At 45.4% G+C, this 21,857-nt stretch overlaps 1 protein-coding gene across 3 annotated transcripts in view; it reads left to right on the top strand.

The window, feature by feature from the left end:
• LOC135453067 (contactin-4) overlaps nucleotides 1-21,857 on the top strand; it is a 267,949-nt gene that overhangs the window by 233,117 nt on the left and 12,975 nt on the right. For 2 of the 3 annotated variants that reach the window (XM_064723694.1, XM_064723695.1), the window contains exons 13-16: nucleotides 714-841; nucleotides 18,686-18,861; nucleotides 19,935-20,055; nucleotides 20,644-20,802. In XM_064723694.1, coding sequence (XP_064579764.1) covers nucleotides 714-841; nucleotides 18,686-18,861; nucleotides 19,935-20,055; nucleotides 20,644-20,802 — 584 coding nt within the window. The remainder of the gene's footprint in view (nucleotides 1-713; nucleotides 842-18,685; nucleotides 18,862-19,934; nucleotides 20,056-20,643; nucleotides 20,803-21,857) is intronic. The other variant, XM_064723696.1, reaches the window with a different exon arrangement.

The following is a 21,857-nucleotide window of genomic DNA, read 5'->3' as shown; positions in this document are numbered from 1 at the left end:
AGGGCAGGGCCTGGTGGGGCAGTGCTGGAGCACAGTGCTGAGCTTGTCCTGCTTTGCATTGATTGGAATTGTAATGCCTGCCAAGGGCACCTTGAGCTTTCAGAAAGGCCCCGTTGTTCCTGAGGGACTGGAATTGAGAAGAGCAGGAGATCATTCCTGGGGAGCTGCTGGTGCTGCCCAGCCCTGCTGGGGCCAGAGTGGGGTTGATGCAGCATCAGCAGCTCTGATCTGTGCCCAGGGAGGGCTGGAGATGGGAGAAACCTCCCTCCACTGCTCCCTTCCCGTCCTTTTTTTTTTTATTATTATCTTTTTTTTTTAATTTTAAATTTTTATTTGTGAAGGACATTTGCTTATTTTGGTTTTTTTCTCACTACTGGTATTATGCTATTATTTGCCACATATGATACTATTATACCCCTAAAATCTGATTATAAAGGGAATTCCAGTGAAGCAATTAATAAATAAAACAAAAATAAGCAGTTTGGAAAGAAATACTCAGGGATTTTCCTTGCTGCAGAACGTGGAGCCTGAGTGGTGCCTTTGGTTTGAGACCCACTGAAATGTACAGATCTCCACTTGCATTTTGTACCTTTTAAACCAACCTTAACCAAAACAAACACAGGCTGAAGCTTTGGGTTTGTGGAGGCTTGGAGAAAAAAAAAAAAAGGGGGAATCTAAATCTAATAAAGCTTGTGTGCGTGGTGTCTTTGCAGAATCACAGTCCTGGATGACGGGAGCCTGCGCATCGTCAACGTCACCAAAGCGGACGCGGGGAGCTACACCTGCACAGCCACCAACCACTTTGGGACAGCCAGCAGCACGGGCAGCCTGGTGGTCAAAGGTGACTGAAACCACTCCTACTGGGGCTTTCTGGGGCACAAAATCCTCTTTGGTTTCATGATTCCTCCTCCAGGGCCGAATGTCAGCGTTTCAGCAATGCCGGGTGTTTATTCGTGTTCTTCGTTTATTCGTGTTCTGTCAAATGTTGTTTGCAAAAGGAAAAGCTGTGGTTTGACCAAGATATTTAAAGGAATAATCTGACAAAGTTATTTAAAGGAATAATTTGGTAAACAATGAGAGGAGCTGACAAATGTGTTGAATTAATTCTTGCCCTGCTGATGAGTAGTCCAGTGTCTGATTAATTATTATAGGCCATGAACATAAAGATTATTACCCTTACCCTCTATCTCCTTCTTCTTTGGGGAAAAATCTATATTGGATAGCAAATCAAGAAACATTGATTACAAAGTGATAAATCAATCAAAGAGCTCTAATGCTGTCAGTTTTAATTCTCCCACACATTTGCAGTGATGGATCATAGTCAGAGGCTGTCCTTGTCAGCTGTGTCTGTGGTACTCAGATAATGCTTTAAATGTTTCAATGTGAGTTTTAATCCATGTTTTTTATAGCTGGAACATATCCAGAGGTGCCTTCTAACCCCAACCAGTCTGGGATTTTCTGAGCCTTGTAGGGAAGCACATGGACCCCAACAATTCTTCAAGTTTGGGGTTGTTTTGAGTCCCTTGTGAGGCATTTGCCCACGTTGGTCCCTGAAAACAAGAACAGAGACAATGAGGACCAGAGTTAGGTCTCTGTAGGAGCTGATTCTCTTTTTTCCTCACCTGGGTTGTCCTAAGAGGCACCTGCAGCAAACAGCCAGGAAGGGCTGCTCAGGGAACATGAGCATAAAGGACTTTATCCATTACCAAAATTATGGAAGGGACCTTCATCCTGTCCCACCCCCTGCCATGGCAGGGACACCTTCCACTGTCCCAGACTGCTCCAAGCCCATCCAACCTGTCCTTGGGCACTTCCAGGGATCCAGGGGCATTCCCTGGGCAGCCTGTGATCACCTCTGTCAGTCCCAGAGCAAAACTGGGGAGAAAAATGGTAAATCCAGCCCCAATCCCTTCCCCAGTTCCCCAGGGACAGCATCAGGGTGGAGTTCCAGCCCCATTCCCCCTCCCCAGTGCTGCAAGACCCCAGGGGTAGAATCAGCAGCTGCAGTTCAGGGACCGCTTCTCCCACCATAAAAAAGCCAATTGTTGGAGGCAGCAGTGACTGGCTTCTGTCATTCCATGGTTTTGTAGCTTATCCTCCCTCCCAGTGCCCAAGGAATATCCTGCAGCTCCCAGGAAAACTCAGCATTGTTGTACCTGATTTCTGCCTTTCTGTGCTCCACAAATCACTTTTCTTCCCACTGAGGTGATAAAGGATTAGTGAGGGCTTTTTCCCCCTCAGTGCTCTGTTTTGACTCCATTCCATTTGCATTAATGGCAGTGACACATGTGCACAGAGCACAGAATAAACTCTCCAGCCTGAGATGGGGATATTAACAGCAAACTGAGAAATGCAATTTCGAAGTCTGGCCCATAAAAAGTATAAAAGAGCAGAAACTATTCTGAACTCCAAATGAACTGTGTAAGATATTGTATTATAGAGTGAAATGCTTGAGTTCCTCTGCCCTAAGTAAAACATGTGTGAATTTGGACAGAAATATGAGTGAACTCCTTATTTTAACTCATTTTGTGGTGTACAAAAAGACTAATTTAACAGCTGATGTGGGCTTTGACCTGAAGATATGCTTGCATTCTTTTCTAACTCCTCTTATGTCATTGAGTAAAACACTGTGAAGGTCAAGACATTTTTTCTAACCTTCCTGTGTTCTTCCATTAATATTGCAGGCTATCCTTTTTTTTTTTATTTTTTTAATTTCCTTTCTCAGGGAGAGATGCCTACAGTGTCAGAGACAGTGCAGGCAAGGATGGGAGTGGGAGAGGAATATGTTACACCAGAAGCAAGGAGCTTAAAATAACTCCCTGGCAAACAACCAGAGAGGGATGAATAAATATTCATTTTATGCATGAGTAGACAGTTTAAAAAATATCAAATCCTGACAGGTGCCCATAGGGCTGGGCATTAACATTCTGTTGTCAGGCTGGGTGAACCCCAGTGGTTTTCTGAACCAGTGCTCCTGTGTTTTGGGTTTGTTCTGTTGGCTGGTGCTAAATGAGAACCTCTTGCCCTCCAAGACCTGAAATCTTAGAAACTTGCTTGTACAGTTTGACCTTTAAATTAAAAAGCAGGATTGAGTTTGTAAGGCTGGAGAAGCAGCTCCTTCCCAGGCAGTGTTCAGAGCGCTGTAAAACACGGTGTGTGTTTCCGTGTATTATAGAAATATTAATTTTCCATCTTGTTCCCTCAATTTTTCCTGTACTTGAGGCTAAATGTTCAATTCTTGCAACACACAGAAAGATTAGAGGCTGTCTGAGCACCAGGGGGATTAAATGACAAACAGAGTAAACAGGCAGAGCCTGTGCAATATGAGTTCATTTGTGTTTAATGCAGGGATCAGCAGGCTGGCAGAGGAGCAGGGAAGGGCTGCAAGAAAAGCAAAAAAGGGCTGCAAAAAGTGGATGTGGGAGCAGCAGGAGAGGCTCCTGTGCTGTCCCAGCTGCAGCAGGGCTGGGAGGGAGCCCCATCCCAACCCAGATGGGTTTATAAAAATCAGGGGATCAGCTGAGCCCTGTGTGCTCCTCTCATGGGTCCCTGGCATGCAGGATGTGCTCCCAGCAGACACTTTTTCATTTTTATTTTTAATTTTTAATTTTTTTAAATTTTTTTATTTTATTTTTTTTTAATTTTGCTGAAATAAATGGCTTTTATTTCAGCAAAATAAAAAAAACTTCTTGCTTTGGGGACTGGAGGTGAGTAGCTCCTGGTCCCGGTGCTGGCACCCATTCCCAAACATCTGTTTTCTGTGGGCTCAGCTGGAAATCCATCTAAAGACGTATATTTTTATATATAAATATTTAAAAAATTAAAATAAATATAAATATATAAATGCATAGATCTATATAAATATAAATATAAATAATTATTATATGTAAATATAAATTATCTGAATACAGTTATAATACACAAATATAAATGCATATGTAAATATAATTTATATTTATAAACTTAATATTATATATATATTATATAATATAATATGTCATATATCATATAATATATAATATTATAAATATAGAATTTATATTTATATATAAACACATAGATCTATATGTAAATATAAATAATTATTATATGTAAATATAGATTATCTGAATGTGGTTAGAACACATAAATATAAATACATATGTAAATCTAAATATATAAATACACATTTTTGTCTATAAATATAAACAATCGTTATACGTAAATACAAATATATATCAGAATACAGTTTTAATATATAAATATATATGTAAATATAAATACATAATACATAGATATGTATATAAATTGTATATGTAAATATAAATATATATCTAAAGACATAGATTTTATATATAAATATATATATATATAAAGACATAGATATATATTTAAAAAGTTATATATATATATATAAAGACATAGATTTAAATACATTTCAGTTGAAGCTGATCTCTGGATGCTTGCTGGGTTGGTGCCTGCCTGCTCCCCTTGGGGACTGCAGCAGTTCCAGTCCCGTTGGTGCATCCCTGGCAGGGGCAGCTTCCCATGGCTTTATTTGCCTCTTGAATTATGATGCACCTTTCACATTTTCCTGCTGCTGTGAGCTCCTCTCGTTTGGGCTGTCATGGGAGGGCTCAAGGCAGTAAAAGCAGGAGAACTTTTGCTGGCTGGAATCTGTAGCAGTTCAGCAGGAAAAGAACACAAAGATAATGTCAGGAGGTTATTTTTTCCTCACGCTTGAATAGACTGATAGTCTTGATTTTGTCCAGCACAGTGATTCAAATTATTTCATATAAAATAGCACATTTTTCATTGCCAGCCTATTCCTCTGTGTGAACCCTGAAGTGCTGCATTGCAGTTAAAATTGATTAAATACTGTAAATTCTGGGCCCATTATCGAGTAACTTTTCAGAGACTTCAGATGTTGCTGCCTTTAAACCTGGAATTCTTGCTGTGTTTGTTGCAGTCCTTTAGGACACAGCACTTGCCTTCTGCAGAAAGTGGCAGAGGGATGTGATGGTCCCCTCTGGCCACCCATGGCTGTCTCTGTTCCATCATCATTGATCAGAATTGAAAATCCATTGTTGGGAATTTGTGTCGTGCTTGCCTCGTGTCCGTGGGGTTTGGTTTTGGGGTTTTTTAATCAGTGAATTCCAGTAAATGTGAATTTTACCTTCTGTTCTCAGCTCTGTTGAGTTTGAAGTGACTTTGGAGTAACTGGGATATCAATTCCTTTGAGTGGAGCTTTAACTTTTTCCCCAAGAGGAGGAATAAACCACACATTAAGATGCTGAGGGGTTTTTGTAACATGAACCAAGGGGAAATTACAGCAGCTGAAATTACTGAAATCTACTGACCTGTTTCAGCACTGTCCCCATTCCCAGGAGCCCTCTCCAGCCCTCCCTGATTTTCCCCCTTTGCTCCCATGGAAAAGCTGTCCCAGGAAGCTGCTGCAGGCATTTTTTATTTTTTATTTTTATTTTCCATCCCTCCCATCCATGATCTGGGTTTAGTGCTTTGCTCATTTTGCAGCACAAGTGGCCCCTCTGTCACTGAGCTCTGCCTTCTTCCTGCACTGTTTAAGGTCATGCAAATTCTTTATTTTTCTCTCCTCATCGTTCAACATAATCCTAAATTCACATTGGTTATGCCTCAGGCTTTAAAAAAGGGACCTGGTTAAGTGATACCTGATGTTGAAAGCACAAAATATAATTTAAAAAAGAGGGAGAGAGTTTGAAGGAATAATCTCAGACTATTGTCCGTATTTTCTGGGCTTTCTGTCATTTTCCTGGATAGCACACGAGGTTTGTGTTCAGCTGGTGTCAAAACCAAGATAAAGACTCAACTCTGAAACTATCAAAAGTTTCCTTATTCTTAAATTTTGGTTTAGCATTTGCTGAACACAATTTTTATACGTAGTTCAGCCATGAATGAATGTTTCTTATCAGGTCTAATATGTTTTTTTAAAAATTTTCATGGCGGAAAAGTCAATTTAGAGCATGAACTTTTACTCCAGAATCTCTAAATCAGGGATTTGCAGGCAAAAAAAGCTCAGACAGTGCCATGGAGTTATGCAGGCTCTGATTTATTCATGAGAACATGTTATGTATTCTCATGTTTAAGAAATAAAACTTTTTTCTAAGTTAGGAGGAACCTTTCTTGACTTCTGAGTCACAACCAGCAGCGAAGGTTTGATTTCCACAGCTGACAAGGGAAGCCGTAATCTTTGCCCGTGAAATTGCAAAGGAAAATATTCCTCTCTAATTGGACTCTTTCCACTGACACCAATTATTTCCAGGACACAATTAAGGCTCTTTTGCTGGGTTTAAGTAAAATTATGACCCAGAGCACTGCGTGGAAGGCAGGATTATAAATGAGAGAGCTGGGCCTGCCCCTCCCTCAACCCTGGCAGCCTCAGTGCTGAGCTGCACTTTGCTGCATCTCCTTCCCTTCTTCTTCTTCTTAAATTCTTCTTCCCTGCCTGGGAAATCTGAGCTGCTGCAATCTGAGCTGCTGGAATCCTGCACTCCCTCAGGGTCCTTGCAGCCTGCAAGATCTCTTCTCCATCTGGAACACAAGGTTTGATCGAGGATTTCAGACTTTGATGCAACTTCCCTGCTCATGGCAGCTGCCAGGCAGCCCAGGTTGCTGGGTGCTGCTGACCCACATCACCCTGTGCAGGTGTGAGGGGCTCAGGTTGAGTTTCAGCACTGGCAGGTGAATCCCCCCACAGTTGGTTACACCTTGGGCAGGTAAAGTCTGATTTTCATCCCAGATGGGGACCTGAGGTCATCAGAACAATCAGGGCAGCCCCAGAGCACCCCAAGGAAGATGGAATTGTTGTGAATCCTGTCAGCATCCCCGTTTTTCTGACAGCTAGCTGAAGCAAAAGGTTGTGATTATTCTGAGGTGACAGAAGTGGCACAAGGAGAAGCAAATGGCTCCTGTGCTGTTGAGCTTTCCCCAAAGCCTCCCCTCCCTGGGCTGCTCAGAGACAAGTTTGGCCTCTGATTTTCTGAATGTGAGCTTGTGCAACACAACTGATCCTGCTCTGGGACTGGGACAGGACCCAGGGAGGGGCTGGAGCTGTGTCAGGGGATTTAGGAAGGATTTCAGGGAAAGGTTCATTCCCAGAGGGTGCTGGCCCTGCCCAGGAATGGGCACAGCCCCAGAGCTCCACGAGGGTTTGGAAAACCCTCCCAGGGATGCCCAGGGTGGGATTTGGGGGTGACACCCCCAGGGATGCCCCTGGATTTGGGGGTAACCCCTGCCCAGGGATGCCCAGGTGGGATTTGGGGTAACCCCTGCCCAGGGTGGGATTTGGGGGTAACACCCCCAGGGATGCCCCTGGATTTGGGGATAACCCTCCCAGGGATGCCCAGGGTGGGATTTGGGGTAACCCCTGCCCAGGGTGGGATTTGGGGTGTCTGTGCAGGGCAGGGGCTGCCCTGGGTGATCCCTGTGGGTCCCTTCAGCTCAGGCTGTCCCAGGGTTCTGTGATTCCACACCTGCTGTGAGCAGGGAAGGGTCAGTGACACCCTGAGGATGATGATGATGAAGCTGAGGGTCAGAGTGAGCAGCCATGGCCCCTTTGGGGACATGTCCTGTCACAGATTTGTGGCCAAACATTGAACTGTGAATGAACAGCACAGAGAGAGCTCTCAGGTTTTTCCTAGGGTAAGAGAAATCCCAGTCAGCTGCTAAGGACAAAACCAGTGAATGGCAGAGAGAGAGATGACAATGAAACCAAATCCAGCAATAAAATCAAACACCAGTGGGCTGCTCTCAGGGCTGCCTGAATGAAGTCAGCTCAGAGTTTCTTTTTCTCTTGTAAGCACTTACTGCTCACAACAAATAAAACTTGTAAACATAGCACAAGTGTTAAGCTTCATTAAATTTGCAGCAGACAATTAATTTTTTTTTCCAGGCAATTCAGAGGTTCTTGTGTAGTACTGATTTAGTTTAATTGAACATATTACCACAAGCAGACAATAAGAAATATATTGAAGAGATCCATCTGGCTCCCAGTGCAAACCTCGTGCTCGTTTGCTGGGGCTGTCACAGCCCTTACTAATTGCCTCATTTTGGCTCCTTCACAATCAGTGTGATTTAGCCATTAACATGATAAAAGCCATCTTGGTGAAGAGCTTGATATTAAAAAGCATAGATCTCCTGCCTTGCTCTGGTGCCACTTTTGGACTAATCTCCAGCCTTATTGGAGTGATATTTTCCAAAGCAGGAATTCAAATGGATCAATTCCCACGGAGCAGCTTCTGCAGGTACTGTGTGCCTGGGATGGAGGGGGTGCAGCTCTGGGAAATGTTTCCTCTGGGTCTGGGAAATGTCACATTCTTCCCTCTCACCACCTTCTCCTTTCTCCTCACTTCTTCTCCGTCCAACCCCAGCCAGCCTTCAGGCACATCAAGGCTCTTACAACTGAAAATTGCTCAGGTAAATAATGGAATCAACGCTGCAGCAAGTGCTGATGCTTGTAGATACACCTGATTCAGCACATAAAGTGGGAAAAATTATATTTTTAGAAAAGTTCAACCATTATGTCTGAATAACCTGTAGAGGGAAAAAAACCCCAGTATTTTTGTTCTGTATTTTTACCTTAAACCCACAATGTATTGCAGGGCCAGCATTATTGCAGCCTCTCCCACCACAGGAAAAATTTTAAAAAAAGGTAAGAATAAAGCCTTTACAAGCTCAGCACTTTTGTTTTAGGAATTTTTCCGAGCTGTCCCAAAAAAGCAGGAGGTTCAGGAGTTCTCCATGGCCAGCACAAGACTGGGTGGTTTGGCTCATCACTGGAGATCAGATCCACACATCAGCTGGCAGAGGTGACCTGTGGGTTAAACACAGACTCTTAATGAGACAAAAGCAGGTTAATTAACAGTTTTCATCAACTCACTTCAATTTATTTTAACACGCTGCATTTCAGAAAGGTTAAAATATTTGTCAGTTTTTGAATACAAATGAAAGCCCAGAGTGGTTTAAACAAAGCCATAGATCACATCTAAATCTGAGTAAATGCAGTGTGTGTGAGTGAGTTTATGGTGTGATTGGACATAAATCATAATTAACAAATTATTCTGCAGTGAGGGCCTGGCACAGGGTGCCCAGAAAGGCTGTGGATGTTCCATCCCTGGAACTGGATTGATTTTACCAGAATTTACATTTTACAGTTTTTTTATTTTTGCCAGAATTTACAGTATTTAATCAATTTCAACTGCAATGCAGCACCTCAGCATTCAAACAGAAGAATGGGCTGGGAATGAAAAATGTGCTGTTTTATAAGAAATAATTTAAATTACTGTGCTGGACAAAAGGCCAAGTTGGACAGGGCTGGGAGCAAAGTGGGATAGTGGAAGGTGATCCCTTCCAACTCAGGCTTGAAAGGAATAGAAAACAATGATAATAAAATCTTGTGACTTGTGGGAATCTACAAAATCAGAGGGTTTTGGTAAAGCTGCAAAAGGCAGGGCTCAGAGACAGCAGAACTGTGATTGGAGCTAAGCAGCAGCCATGAGATTGGTCAGCAGAAAAGGTATTTAAACTGTAGAAAAGCAAGGACAAATAGAACCATGGTCTGTGTAACAACGCTTGTGTAGAATAATTGTCTAAGCTGCAGAAAAGTTCATCTAGTGAGATATTGGGAAGTTCTAAGCTTAATAATGGAGCTGTGTGCGTTGTGTTTTAAGGCTGACAAGCAGGTATTGCATTTGAAATAATCAAGCATTGTTTAACCAAAGGTACCTGTGCTTTGGTTGGATAGAGCTACTGTCAATATAGAATATATACTATACAGATATAAATACTGTCAATGGGCTTTTGCTTTGTGGGATTGGTCAAAAACCTTATAAAGTGAGTTGTGACATTGAGTTCTGTGTCTGCTGCCTGGGATGTGAGCTGCTGGCATCTTCCCATTGCCATACCCATGGAATGAGGCTGATGCTGGAAAATCCAACAGCTCAAGGCAGTTCCAGCAGTCCTGTCCTGTTTGGGATTTGTACAGAGCCCCCAGCCAGTGTCAGTGACTGACCAGAGAGTCCGAGCCAGCTGACTGTGATTGGCCATTAATTAGAAACAACCCCATGAGACCAATCCCAGATGCACCTGTTGCATTCCACAGCAGCAGATAACCATTGTTTACATTTCATTTCTGAGGCCTCTCAGCTTCTCAGGAGAAAAAAATCCTAAAGAAAGGATTTTGCATAAAAGATGTGACAGAGAGCCACGAGTGGAAGTGTCTGGGAGAACACCCCAGCCCATGGCTGAGCCCAGCACTGGAGCCAGGCTGAGAGCAGAGGTGGAGCTGCTGCTCCTCCACCTCCCCGTGTGTGCCTTTGCAGGCTGGCTCTTGGTCCTGGCCCTGGAATTATTTACATAAGAAAAACTCCTGGCTAATTTGAGGCAAAATGCCAGAGAACAGCAGAAATGTCAGGGACACTTTTTAATGATGCTCTGTGGGGAAGATTTATTCAGCAGAGGAGGCGCTGAGGATTCTGAGCCAGTTCTAATGAGGAATGGTCTTGGGGGTTGTTATTTTCATCTCACCTGTGATCCTGCCTCCCCCTGCCCCTGCCATCAGCAGCAGGCAGCAAAGCAGGAGCACAGCCCCCAGAAAAGGGAGGTTTGTCTTCTCTCTGTGCCACTAATGAGAGTGAGTCACTTCCTTAGGAGGGAGCACAGGGCATCCTGAGCCAGTCTCATCTGCACCAGGAAACAAATGAGACCTGCTTGGCCCAGGGAGTTCTGTCTCAGTGTTTGTTTGGTTGGCTCTGCTCTCCCTGCCATGGGGTTTGTTCTCTAATGGGTGTTGGGGCGTCAGGCTCGCTCACGCTGCTGTGAGCAAGGGAAAGTTCATCTTAAATAAAAATATCTGCTGTGCACTGTGGTGCAGGGAGACAAAACAGTTCCTAATGAAGGCCTGATCCATTTTATAGGCTGGGCAAATAAGGCAGCAGAGACTTTTAATGACTTGCTCAAGGTCAGACAGAAAGCGAGGAGGAAAACTCATTTTATTCCAAATTACTCTAAGGCTGTGCCCACACTGGAGCAACCTTCCTCTTCATCTGGCACTCTTCCTCCTCTTTGGCTTATCTAACCCTCTTTTTGATGGAATTGTTGAGCTCAATTGTTCCCATCTGGCTGTGACTCCAGGTCCCAGTGTTCAGGGTGGTGTTGGAGGGGCTGCTGTGGGAGCTGGGACACATTCCCAAAAAGGTAAAATCAGGGCTAAAATCACCCCCTGTGGGATCAGGGCTAAAATCATCCCTGCTTCTGCTCTCTGTGCCTGGCCCAGCTCCTTGGAACATCCTGAGGTTTGCAGCTGTTGTGCAGTGTTTGACTTTAACTTGTAGGTACTTTCTGATATTGTGCATTTGCCACAAGTTAAAAGGGAATAGTGAAAAGAAAACAAAATAGAAAAATAGCAAATCTTGTCCTGTTTTTAGGTGCTCCCCCCAGCTCCTTTTGCACAATGGCAGGTGGGAGGATGAATGTCCTGGGCTTGATAAATGTCCTGGACACCAAGCCTGGCTTATCCCCAGGCAGGGATGACACAGCCAAGCCTTGATCTGGGTGACATTAAGGATGGTTAAGCTGGGGATCACTCACTGCAAAGTCCAGCCAGGGATTTTCTGGCTGCTCCCTAAGTTTGACAGCTCAAGAGGCATCTGCTCCTAATGACTCTTAATTTGGGATTTATTCTGGCACGGCAGATAATTCCAAACATCTTGGTGCTGATGAGGAGGGCGGGTAACAGGCACAGAATTCATGTGGGAAAGGCCTAAAATTCACACTTCTGCCTTCAAAATGCAAAACTGTGGCAGTCACTCTGTGATTCTGCAGTTTGAGTGCTTGGATGTTGTATCTCTGCTGCTCTGCTGCCTCCTGAAATGTTTGATTTATGATCATCACTATAAAAACCTGTAAAACACCATAAAAGAACCAGCCCCAGAGGGTGAGCTGTTCCAAGGGGCAGAATGTTGTTGGGCACCATGTCCCTGGGCTCCATGGAATCACATCTACACAATTCCCCTGGTTTGTGGTACCAGGAGAGCAGCGACTGATCCCTGAGTGAGCTGCAATTTATCTCAGATTAGCTGTGATTTCTGCTGTATCTGATTAACCTTCTCTGGGAGGTGCTCATCATTTCTGCAATGACAGTAGATTATTCCCCACTTGAAGGGACAGACATCAGCTCGTCCAATCGATGGCCCACAAAAGGTGACACCGTGAATTCCCCAGGTTATGCACAAGGGTTGTCACCAGCACCTGGGTCATTTGTCAGACACAGAGCTCTCACTGGAGGCAGCTCTGGGGTGGAGTGGGGTTTATTTCAGTCTGCAGAGCTGGAGGAGGATGTTTGAGGTTCCTGTGTTAATCAGGCTCTGTTGCATCCTGCTGCAAAGAGCAAGAACAAATTTCCCTGAGTGACAGATTTGATTGTCATCTCCAGGGCCCATTACGTGTGATTTGCTTGGTGACAATTGTGTGGAGAGAGCTTGATTTGATCAGATTGCATGGCACTGGGTAAAATGGAGGTTGAAGTGGAGTGCTGGGGGCTCTCCTCCCTCCCTGCACTCTCACTGGAGTGGGTGTATTTTCAGATGTTTTGGCTTTGAATTTGCCCTAATGGCACACCCCTCCTCAGCATCCCCCCTGTGCAGTTCCATTCTTCATGTGTTTTCATATTTAAATACCCTTTATTTAACCCAGAAATGCAGGTGGGGTGTGCAGAATGCAATCCCCCTGAGTGCTGCCCATCCCTTCTGGGCACTGGGGGCACCCAATCCTGCCAGGGACACTCAGCCATCAGCCTTGGAGGGTTTTCCATCTGTGGGAAGCTCTTCAGTGGAGCTGAGGAGGGAACTGCTGCTCTAGGAAGGGACAGATCACAGGGAGAAACAGCCAAAGTCTCTTACAACAGCTTTCAGTCCTCACAGAAAATTCCTGACAAAGGGGCTGAGGCTCCCACTGAAATAATCCCATGTCCCCACACTGCTGAGGGGATTTCAGCCAAACAAGATAAGGATTCTCCTTCAGCAGAGCAATTTGAGCGTGTCCTCAAGGCCCAGCTCAGCCGGTGTGCTGCTGGATTGGGGCTGTGCTCTCCCAGGAAAGGTCAGATCTTCCAGATGTTCCAGATGTTCCATCCCTGCCTCCCCTAATCCCTGCCGAACACAGGGCCGTGGCTCACTGCAGAGATCTGTGCTGCCTGATGGCATGGAAAGCTCTAATCACTAATCACAAATGTTTCTAAAATCAGAGCTAAGTGACTTCAGTCGCAGCCCTGAAGTCCCTTTTCAGAACTGATAGTGTCTGCTTTTAATAGGATTATATTTTATTAGGCTGAACTGCCACAGTACACACCAGAGGGTGGAAATGCTGCAGAATCTTCTGTTAAGAATGTGTGTAATAGCTGATTGCAGGGGAAAAAGGGATAAATTGGCATAAAAGCCAAGTGCCTGCTCCTGAAAGCTTCTGTGTGACTCAGCACAGCTCACAGGTGGGATATTTTAAAGGCCAAATACTGTAAATACTTAACCTTTTCCCCATTGCTTTTTCATCCCAATTTTGGCCATGCCCCATGAAGTACTCAGTCCATTCAGCTGTAATTTGCTCTGCTAATTCCTCTCTGTGTTCAGTCATTCACTGGGTTTTAATCTCTTTAATTCAGAGGTGTATTTCCCTCTCTCCTGCATTCTTTCCCTCTTTCCCCTCTCTGATGACAGAGCACTCAAAGCTCCCAGAAGTTTCACCAGTCAGGTCTCAGAGGCTTTTGGCCTTATGGTCCTGGATAAGTATTTCATTCACAAACAGAAAGAAAAAAAAAAATAGAGCAAATTTGAGTATTTTCATGTACTGGACTTTGATTCTTTGGTTGCTCATAGAAACCACATCCTCCAGGATTGATTTTTATTATCTCCAGACATGATGTGCCTTGGAATCAATACAATAATGTAAAATGTCATTGCAAATAGAGGACATTGATCTGAGATGCATTTATTAACTCCTGCTGATAAAAGCCAAAATGGAATTGGTGAACGTGCTGGTGTTCAAAAAAAAAAAAGGAAAATGAGTCCCAAATGCTCAAGTTAGAGTTCATCTACAAGAAAAACACATCTTAAAATCTTGTACAGGAAATGGTTTATGCAGATAAGGAGAATATATCTGGATCTTTAACACTGTAACACTAGTCTGAGAGAATTAGGTAATTAGCTGGTTAATCAAAGTGGAATTTGTTGGTTATCAGCCCAGGTCCTCATAAGGAATATCAGCAGTCAGGAGTATTTCCAACAGACCTTCCCTGCTCAGGCAGAAGAGGGAATGGGAGAGGGACAGAGGCTGCAGACCTCAGAGCAGGCTGAAGTTTGGAATGGGATCAGTTTAATGATCTTGGAGCCTTTTACAACCTTAATTGTGCCATGATTCTGTAGGATCTTGTACAACATTCAAGTGCAAACTGGAATGAAGGCAAGGCAGGAAGAAATAAGAGAAAAGTAAGTCTTTAGAAAATTTCCTTTAGAAGTAAGACAGCCTGAGAGAACTACTAATTTGGGGGCTGTAGAGGGGAGTTTTGACTTCTTCAGGGTTTTTGTTCTGGATAAATATGTGAAAACCCAAGTATTCCCTTCTGTTCCTTCTCCTTTGACCTCCTCCTGTGTGCTGGGCTAGATGTCTAAATAAGCATTTAGGTATTAGCTGCAGCCAGCCTTGGAAATGCTGACATTATCCCTTCTGTGTTTAATCTGCCTCTGAATGCTCAATTGCACCAATTTAACAACAGGAGCTGCGTCTCCTGAGCATGTTCCAGTTCAGCCTTTATTGGAGTGTGGCACTCTGTGCTCCTCCTGGCACTGCAGGTCCCACTGTCTGCTCAGCACTCATTGGGTGTCCTCACCTGGTATTGGATATCCTCACCTGAAACTGGATATCCTCACCTGGTATTGGATATCCTCACCTGAAACTGGATATCCTCACCTGAAACTGGATATCCTCACCTGAAACTGGATATCCTCACCTGTAACTGGATATCCTCACCTGCACTTGGATATCCTCACCTGCAACTGTTTCTAATGAAGGCCTGATCCATTTTATTTTATAAGCTGGGCAAATAAGGCAGCAGGGACTTTTATGACTTGCTCAAGGTGAGACAGAAAGTGAGGAGGAAAAGTCATTTTATTCCCAGTTACTCCAAGGCTGTGCTCACACTGCAGCAACCTTCCTCTTCATTTGGCACTCTTCCTCCTCTTTTGCTTATCTAATCCTCACCTGCCATTGGATATCCTCACCTGCCATTGGATATCCTTACCTGTAACTGGATATCCTCACCTGCCATTGGATATCCTCACCTGCCATTGGATATCCTCACCTGTAATTGGATATTCTCACCTGCAGGGCTGGCTGGATCCATCCCCTGGAGTGCCTCACCCATCCCCAGGGCTGAGCCAAACTGGGAATGGGATTCTGAGTCCACCTGGCCTGGGAAACCCCCCTGGTCAGAGGGAATTCTGCTGTGACAGTTCTGGCACACAATCGCTGACACCGCGTCTGGCCTCATTCCAAAGCTGCTCTGACCTATTTTTTAAGGAAAAAAAAGCATTCTCTGTGAGTGTCAGCCCCTGCTGAGGTGTGTGTCACTCGTGTGCTGCCACAGCAGCCCGTGTCACATCCTGCGGATCTGCAGATGGATGTGACAAGCAGAGCTGCTTTCCCTAAACAAATCCTCCCTCCCCATGGATACCCCATCCATTGGGGTGGTTCCCTCACAGATTGTGACCCCCAGGCCTTACCCTTGGTGCTGCAGCCTGGGGATGCAGCTGGAAATGCATCCCAAAATCCATCCCAGCATCCCAAAATGCATCCCAAAAGGATCAGGAGATGCACCCGTGGCTGATGATGGGCAGCTGATAAAGGACAGAAGAGAAGCAATCACAGCCTTCCCACAGACAGGAAGTGATGCTCAGCTCCCTTTTTCTAAAGAAGAAAGAAAACTTGTTTAAAATCTCTTGTAGGATACAGCAAATCCACGAATCAGCCAGACAGACCCCGAGTTCTGGCGCTGCTGGGGGAGCCGAGGGAGGTGAGGCAGGAAAATCGGGATTTCAGGTGGGACTGAAGGAGGTGACACGAGCTGGGGTGACCTTGGTGCACCCAGAGCTGGGCTGGGGCCAGCAGGGTTTGCTCCAGCCCCCAGGAGCTGCCGGGCTGCTCGGAGCCTCTGGAAAAACCACAGAAAACAGGGAAGTGTCAGCTCTGTCCCACAGAGAGCATCCTCTGAGAGCGCTGCTGGGGAAGGCAGGCAGGGAAGGAGCTCTGCTGTTCCCGAGCCTTCAGTGACACCTACAGCCTGTCCCTGCCAGTGTCACATCCAGCTGTGCCCGTGCCACCCCAGGGATGCTCCAGGCCGGGCTCAGGGGGGATGGCAGCAGGAATTCCGCAGGGAAAGGCTCCTGCAGCTGCCCAGAGGGATTTAACTGAGGGGTGCGTGTGGGACAGGGGACAGTGGGGAGGAATGCTTGGACTTGGTGACCTTAAATGACCTTTTCCAACCTGAATGATTCCAGGATTCCCTGAAACCTGCAGGTGGTTTTGGAAGCTTCAGGCACTCACAGTTCCTACAGGAGCTGTGCTGAGCTGCCCTGGCCTCCAGCAAACACATTTCTTGATATCATTTATATAAATCTTAGAATTATATTTCTATATTTTTATATTTCTATTCTGTTCTCTCTATTGCAGGTTTATATAAACCTATAATGTTCTAACTACATAAACCTAAAATATTCTAATATTATATATAAAATATAATACTATAATATAAATATAATACTATATATAAATATAAAACTATAATATTCTAAATATATCCTAGAATATAAATATTCCATAAAGAATATTTAATTCTATTTAATAACATTTATATCTAATATATTCTATAAATGTAATTGTATAGAATTCTGGAACACAAATTACATACCACAATTCTTTATTCTAGAATCTATTTTATATTCTAAAATTCTTTACAATTATATATTATATATATATTATATATTATATATTATATATTATATATTATATATTATACATTATATATATGAATGTAAAAATTATATATAAATTATATATTCTACATATTATATATCTATATATTTATAGCCTTTATATTCTTCATTCCTTTCATGTTTATAAACACCTGAGAAATATTTCATGTGTTAATTCATTGATAAATTAATTGTCATACCAGTTGTTCTAAGAGCTCCTCTGCTTGGTCAGAAGTGAACACAAAATACAGACAAATTAAACTTGTCCAAGATAACACAGCCAAGTCCCTGAGGACTCGATCTGAAATCTCTCTAGACAGCAACAAAATCTTTCTCCCCACCTCCTGCAGACTTTTGATAAGGCTGAAAATCCAGGAACAGCTTTGCATCCCCTGGATTTCCGCGAGCAGTTCTGCCCAGTCCATATCTGTGCTGCTGTATCTTTATTATTTTAGCAGAGAATTAAGCAGTTGGGCAATAGGCTCAGGAAGAAGTTGTTGAGATTTTGGTGTCATGTACCAGAGATTGAATAATGCTGGTATTATTTTAGCATGACAGCTGTGCAGAGTAGATTTTTGGAATACGCAAAAATACCTATCTCTGTATGATTTTCAGACTTTTGGTCTCATTGTTAAGCAATATTTTTTCTCCTTCTCATTTCCTCTGAGGCCCTGTGGAAAAAATTGCTGCATTTTTGTCAACAGAAATGGAAGAGCAATGTTAACTTTAGAGGCAGAGGGAATTCACGGGCACAGACGAGGAGCTGCAGTCTGCATAATGTGCCATGGCTCATCTTTCTGTGCCAGCCCTGCTCACACTGGGGTGAAAAATAGACAATTAAAGCAGTGCTGGAGGAGCTGTGGAGCCCCAGCTGGGAGAAGGGGGTTAGTCCTGAACAGGGTGGAGCTGCTGCCTGTGTGTGACACGGACCCTGCTATGTCACAGTCACACATCCAGGTCTGGGGCTTCCCTTTGGAAATGTCCTGGTTTGGATGCTCTCTTCTGCTTCAGACCCTGAAATGCCCCTGCTGACACACATCAAAGTTTGGGTTCTGTGCTGTGGGAGGTTCTGTTGGTATCACTCAGCATTTTCCTTTATTCTTTGTGGGGGCCCAAGGAGAGGATGTGAGATGTGGAGCCATCCCTCAGAGCGTGGCCAGTTCTCAGTGAATATAACAGCAATAATCTCTGCCTGATCTCTGCCTTCCCAGGTACAGCCAGATTAACAACTCCTGGTTTTAATACAACTTTTTTGTTCCAGTTTTGCTGATTTTGCATTTAATTTAGGAACAACAGAACAGCTTTTTGATAACCATGGTGAGCAGTGTATGTGTGAAGCAACTCTTTGAAGTGAGAAGATTCAAGTAGGAGAATCTCTGATAAAAAGTTGTAATCGAGCCTTTCAGATCTGCTGCACTCTTTTCTTTCCTCCTTCTTCATCAGGATGGTGGCTGGAAGGGGATTCTGGAAGGTTTAATAAGTTTATTATTTTTAATCCAATAATTAGAGGAAGGATAAACCCAAAGATGGAATAATTCACTTGTTGATTTAAGGGATCACTGCTTAGGATCTCTCTCAGCCCTGCAATGCCTCTGCTCCTCAGGAGAACGAGAATAATCCCTTTTTTTCCCCCCTTTCTTTGTTGTTTGCAGATCCAACGCGGGTCATGGTGTCCCCTTTCAGCATGGATGTCACAGTTGGAGAAAGCATTGTCCTGCCCTGCCAGGTGTCCCACGACCACTCCCTGGACATCGCGTTCACCTGGTCCTTCAACGGGCACCTGATAGACTTTGACAAAGATGGGGACCACTTTGAAAAGGTTGGAGGGGTAAGTATCAAATCTGACCAGGTGGCTCATGCAGAAAAGGCTGCTAACAGAAGGAATTGGATGAAGGCAGCAAGAAAAAGGAGGGAAAAAATGGAAAATTTTCAGCAGAGGTAGAAAACTGGGAAGGGTTTTGCATGTTGCTCTGAGGGAGGTTTTGAGAGCAACAGGTCTCAGGCATGGTGACAGTTCATGTTTGCATTGTCAGGAGTGAAATTTAATGCTGAAAGGAAAAGGAAATACAATTTCCAAGCCTTGCTCTTATCCCTTAAAAAGAAAAATCATTAAAAGATGAACTCAGATTGATACACAGGGCTCACAGCAGCAGCCATGGCTTTTTGGGGTGACTGCTCCTGTTGTGCCCACAGAGCTAAAATTACAAACTTGATTAATATTCCTCAGCCCAAAGGCCACAACCATGAGGTTTCCCTGAGATTTCCAATGTATCAAATGCTTTGTGTCTGGAGAGAAACTGAGAGAAGTTCTCATCATCCACTGCATCCAGAAACCTAATTAGTTGTATTCAGCAGTTAATCAGACCTGCACTTGGCGTTTGGAAAACAAATTACTGCTGGTGTGTGATGCAAGATTTCCTCAGAGAGCGCTGCTCTCGTGATCTTCAGCACAAAAGTGCTGGGCAATCAAATTGCTGGCTGGGACACAAAGCCATGAAACTACTGCTGCTTTCTCCAGATTTGGAAATTTGGGCTGGGCTTCCCTTGCAGGAGGGATGGAGACACAACCTGGGCCCTGGGATGGCAGAGAGGGTAAAAATTGGAAATCCAGAGAGAAAAAGGAGCAATCAGAGTGAACCTGTCCTGCACTGTCACGTTGTTTTGATGGGGAAAGTGCTGAACAGCCCCAGCCCTGCTCCTTGGAGGAGCCAGAATTTTAGGGATTTTCCCTCTCCCACCTTCCAGACAGGCTCCCATCCTTTCAACAGGCCATGGCTTGTACTGCTGATGTTTTCATCAGCCAGCATAAAGTAAACCCATTAGTCACAGTGTCCTTCATGTGGTAATGATGTTTAGGGCTCATTAAAGAGTGATTGTAACCACTTTTCCCTCCTTTATCAGCAGGACTCAGCTGGTGATTTGATGATCAGGAGCATCCAGCTGAAGCACGCAGGGAAATACGTCTGCATGGTGCAAACAAGTGTGGACAAGCTCTCAGCTGCTGCAGACCTGATTGTAAGAGGTATTTGAATTTTGCTGCTGTTGTTGGTGGTGTCGTAGGATTTAAGTAGAATAATAGTTAGTTTGTCACAGGGTGAAAAAGAGATTTTTGAGGTTTTTAGAATGGGGGCATGGGATGGATGGATTTGGGCGTGCCTTGTCCTTCTTTCTTCTTCCTAGCCTCCATGTTCTGGGTGATGTTGGCCCTTTTAGATTGGTTTAGAGTAGAAACTCACTGTCTAACATAGGTGATAGGTATTGGGAAGTTATGGTAAATAATGTACACATAGTTTTGAGTATAAAAAGATAGCACCATGAGGGCAGGCAGAGTGCCTGAACCTGACCTGCCAGACAGACCTCAGCGGGTCAGAGAAAGAATGTGATAGATAAAAAACAATTAACAACCTTAAGAATGAGAACAGAAAAATCCTGACTCCTTCTTTGACAGCCAGGCTGGGAAAAAAAAAGCTTGTACATATCTCAGGGTCACTGTGACCAGCAGAGATTCTGAGACTGGAGGGGACCGTGAACCCAGCGCTTGCCCCCCAGTCCCTCGGGAAGGTGAACCCGGCTCTTCCTCCTCCTGTCACGGATTCTCCTGCTCCCCCAGGTCCCCCGGGCCCCCCCGAGGCCGTGACCATCGAGGAGGTGACAGACAGCACGGCCCAGCTGTCCTGGAGGCCGGGGGCAGACAACCACAGCCCCATCACCATGTACGTGGTGCAGGCGCGCACGCCCTTCTCGGTGGGCTGGCAGGCAGTGAGCACGGGTAAGGCAGCCTGGGGGACACACCTGGGGACACACCTGGGGGGACACACCTGGGGGGACACACCTGGGGAGACACCTGGGGGGACACACCTGGGGGACACACACCTGGGGGGACACACCTCAGGGACACACCTGGGGGGACACCTGAGGGACACACCTGAGGGGTCACACCTGGGGGGACACACCTGAGGGGACACACCTGAGGGAGACACACCTGGGGGGACACACCTGAGGGAGACACCTGGGGGGACACACCTGAGGGACACACCTGAGGGACACACCTGGGGGGACACAGCGGGGGAAGACACCTGGGGGGAGACACCTGGGGAACACCTGAGGGAGACACCTGGGGGGACACACCTGGGAGGACACACCTGGGGGGACACCTGAGGGAGACACCTGGGGACACACCTGAGGGGACACACCTGGGGGGACACACACCTGAGGGACACACCTGGGGAGACACACCTGGGGGGACACACACCTGGGGACACACACCTGGGGGGACACACACCTGAGGGACACACACCTGAGGGACACACCTGGGGGAGACACACCTGGGGGGGACACACCTGGGGGACACACACCTGGGGGGACACACCTGGGGGACACACCTGAGGGACACACCTGAGGGACACACACCTGAGGGACACACACCTGAGGACACACTTTGAGGGACACACCTGGGGACACACACCTGGGGAGACACACCTGAGGGACACACCTGGAGAGACACACCTGAGGGACACACTTGGGGGACACACCTAAGGGAGACACCTGAGGGACACACACCTGGGGGAACACACTTGAGGGACACACTTGAGGGACACAGCTGGGGACACACACCTGAGGGACACACCCCTGAGGGACACCCCTGAGGGACACACACCTAGGGGGACACACACCTGAGGGACACACACTGGGGGGAACACACCTGGGGGGACACACCTGGGGGGACACACCTGAGGGACACACCTGGGGGGACACACCTGGGGACACACACCTGAGGGGACACACACCTGGGGGGACACACACCTGGGGGGACACACCTGGGGG

Source organism: Zonotrichia leucophrys, chromosome 12, assembly GCF_028769735.1.
Source record: "Zonotrichia leucophrys gambelii isolate GWCS_2022_RI chromosome 12, RI_Zleu_2.0, whole genome shotgun sequence".
NCBI lineage: Eukaryota > Metazoa > Chordata > Aves > Passeriformes > Passerellidae > Zonotrichia > Zonotrichia leucophrys.
The sequence above is the reverse complement of the archived record's forward strand: the minus strand, read 5'-3'. Positions and strand labels throughout refer to the sequence as shown.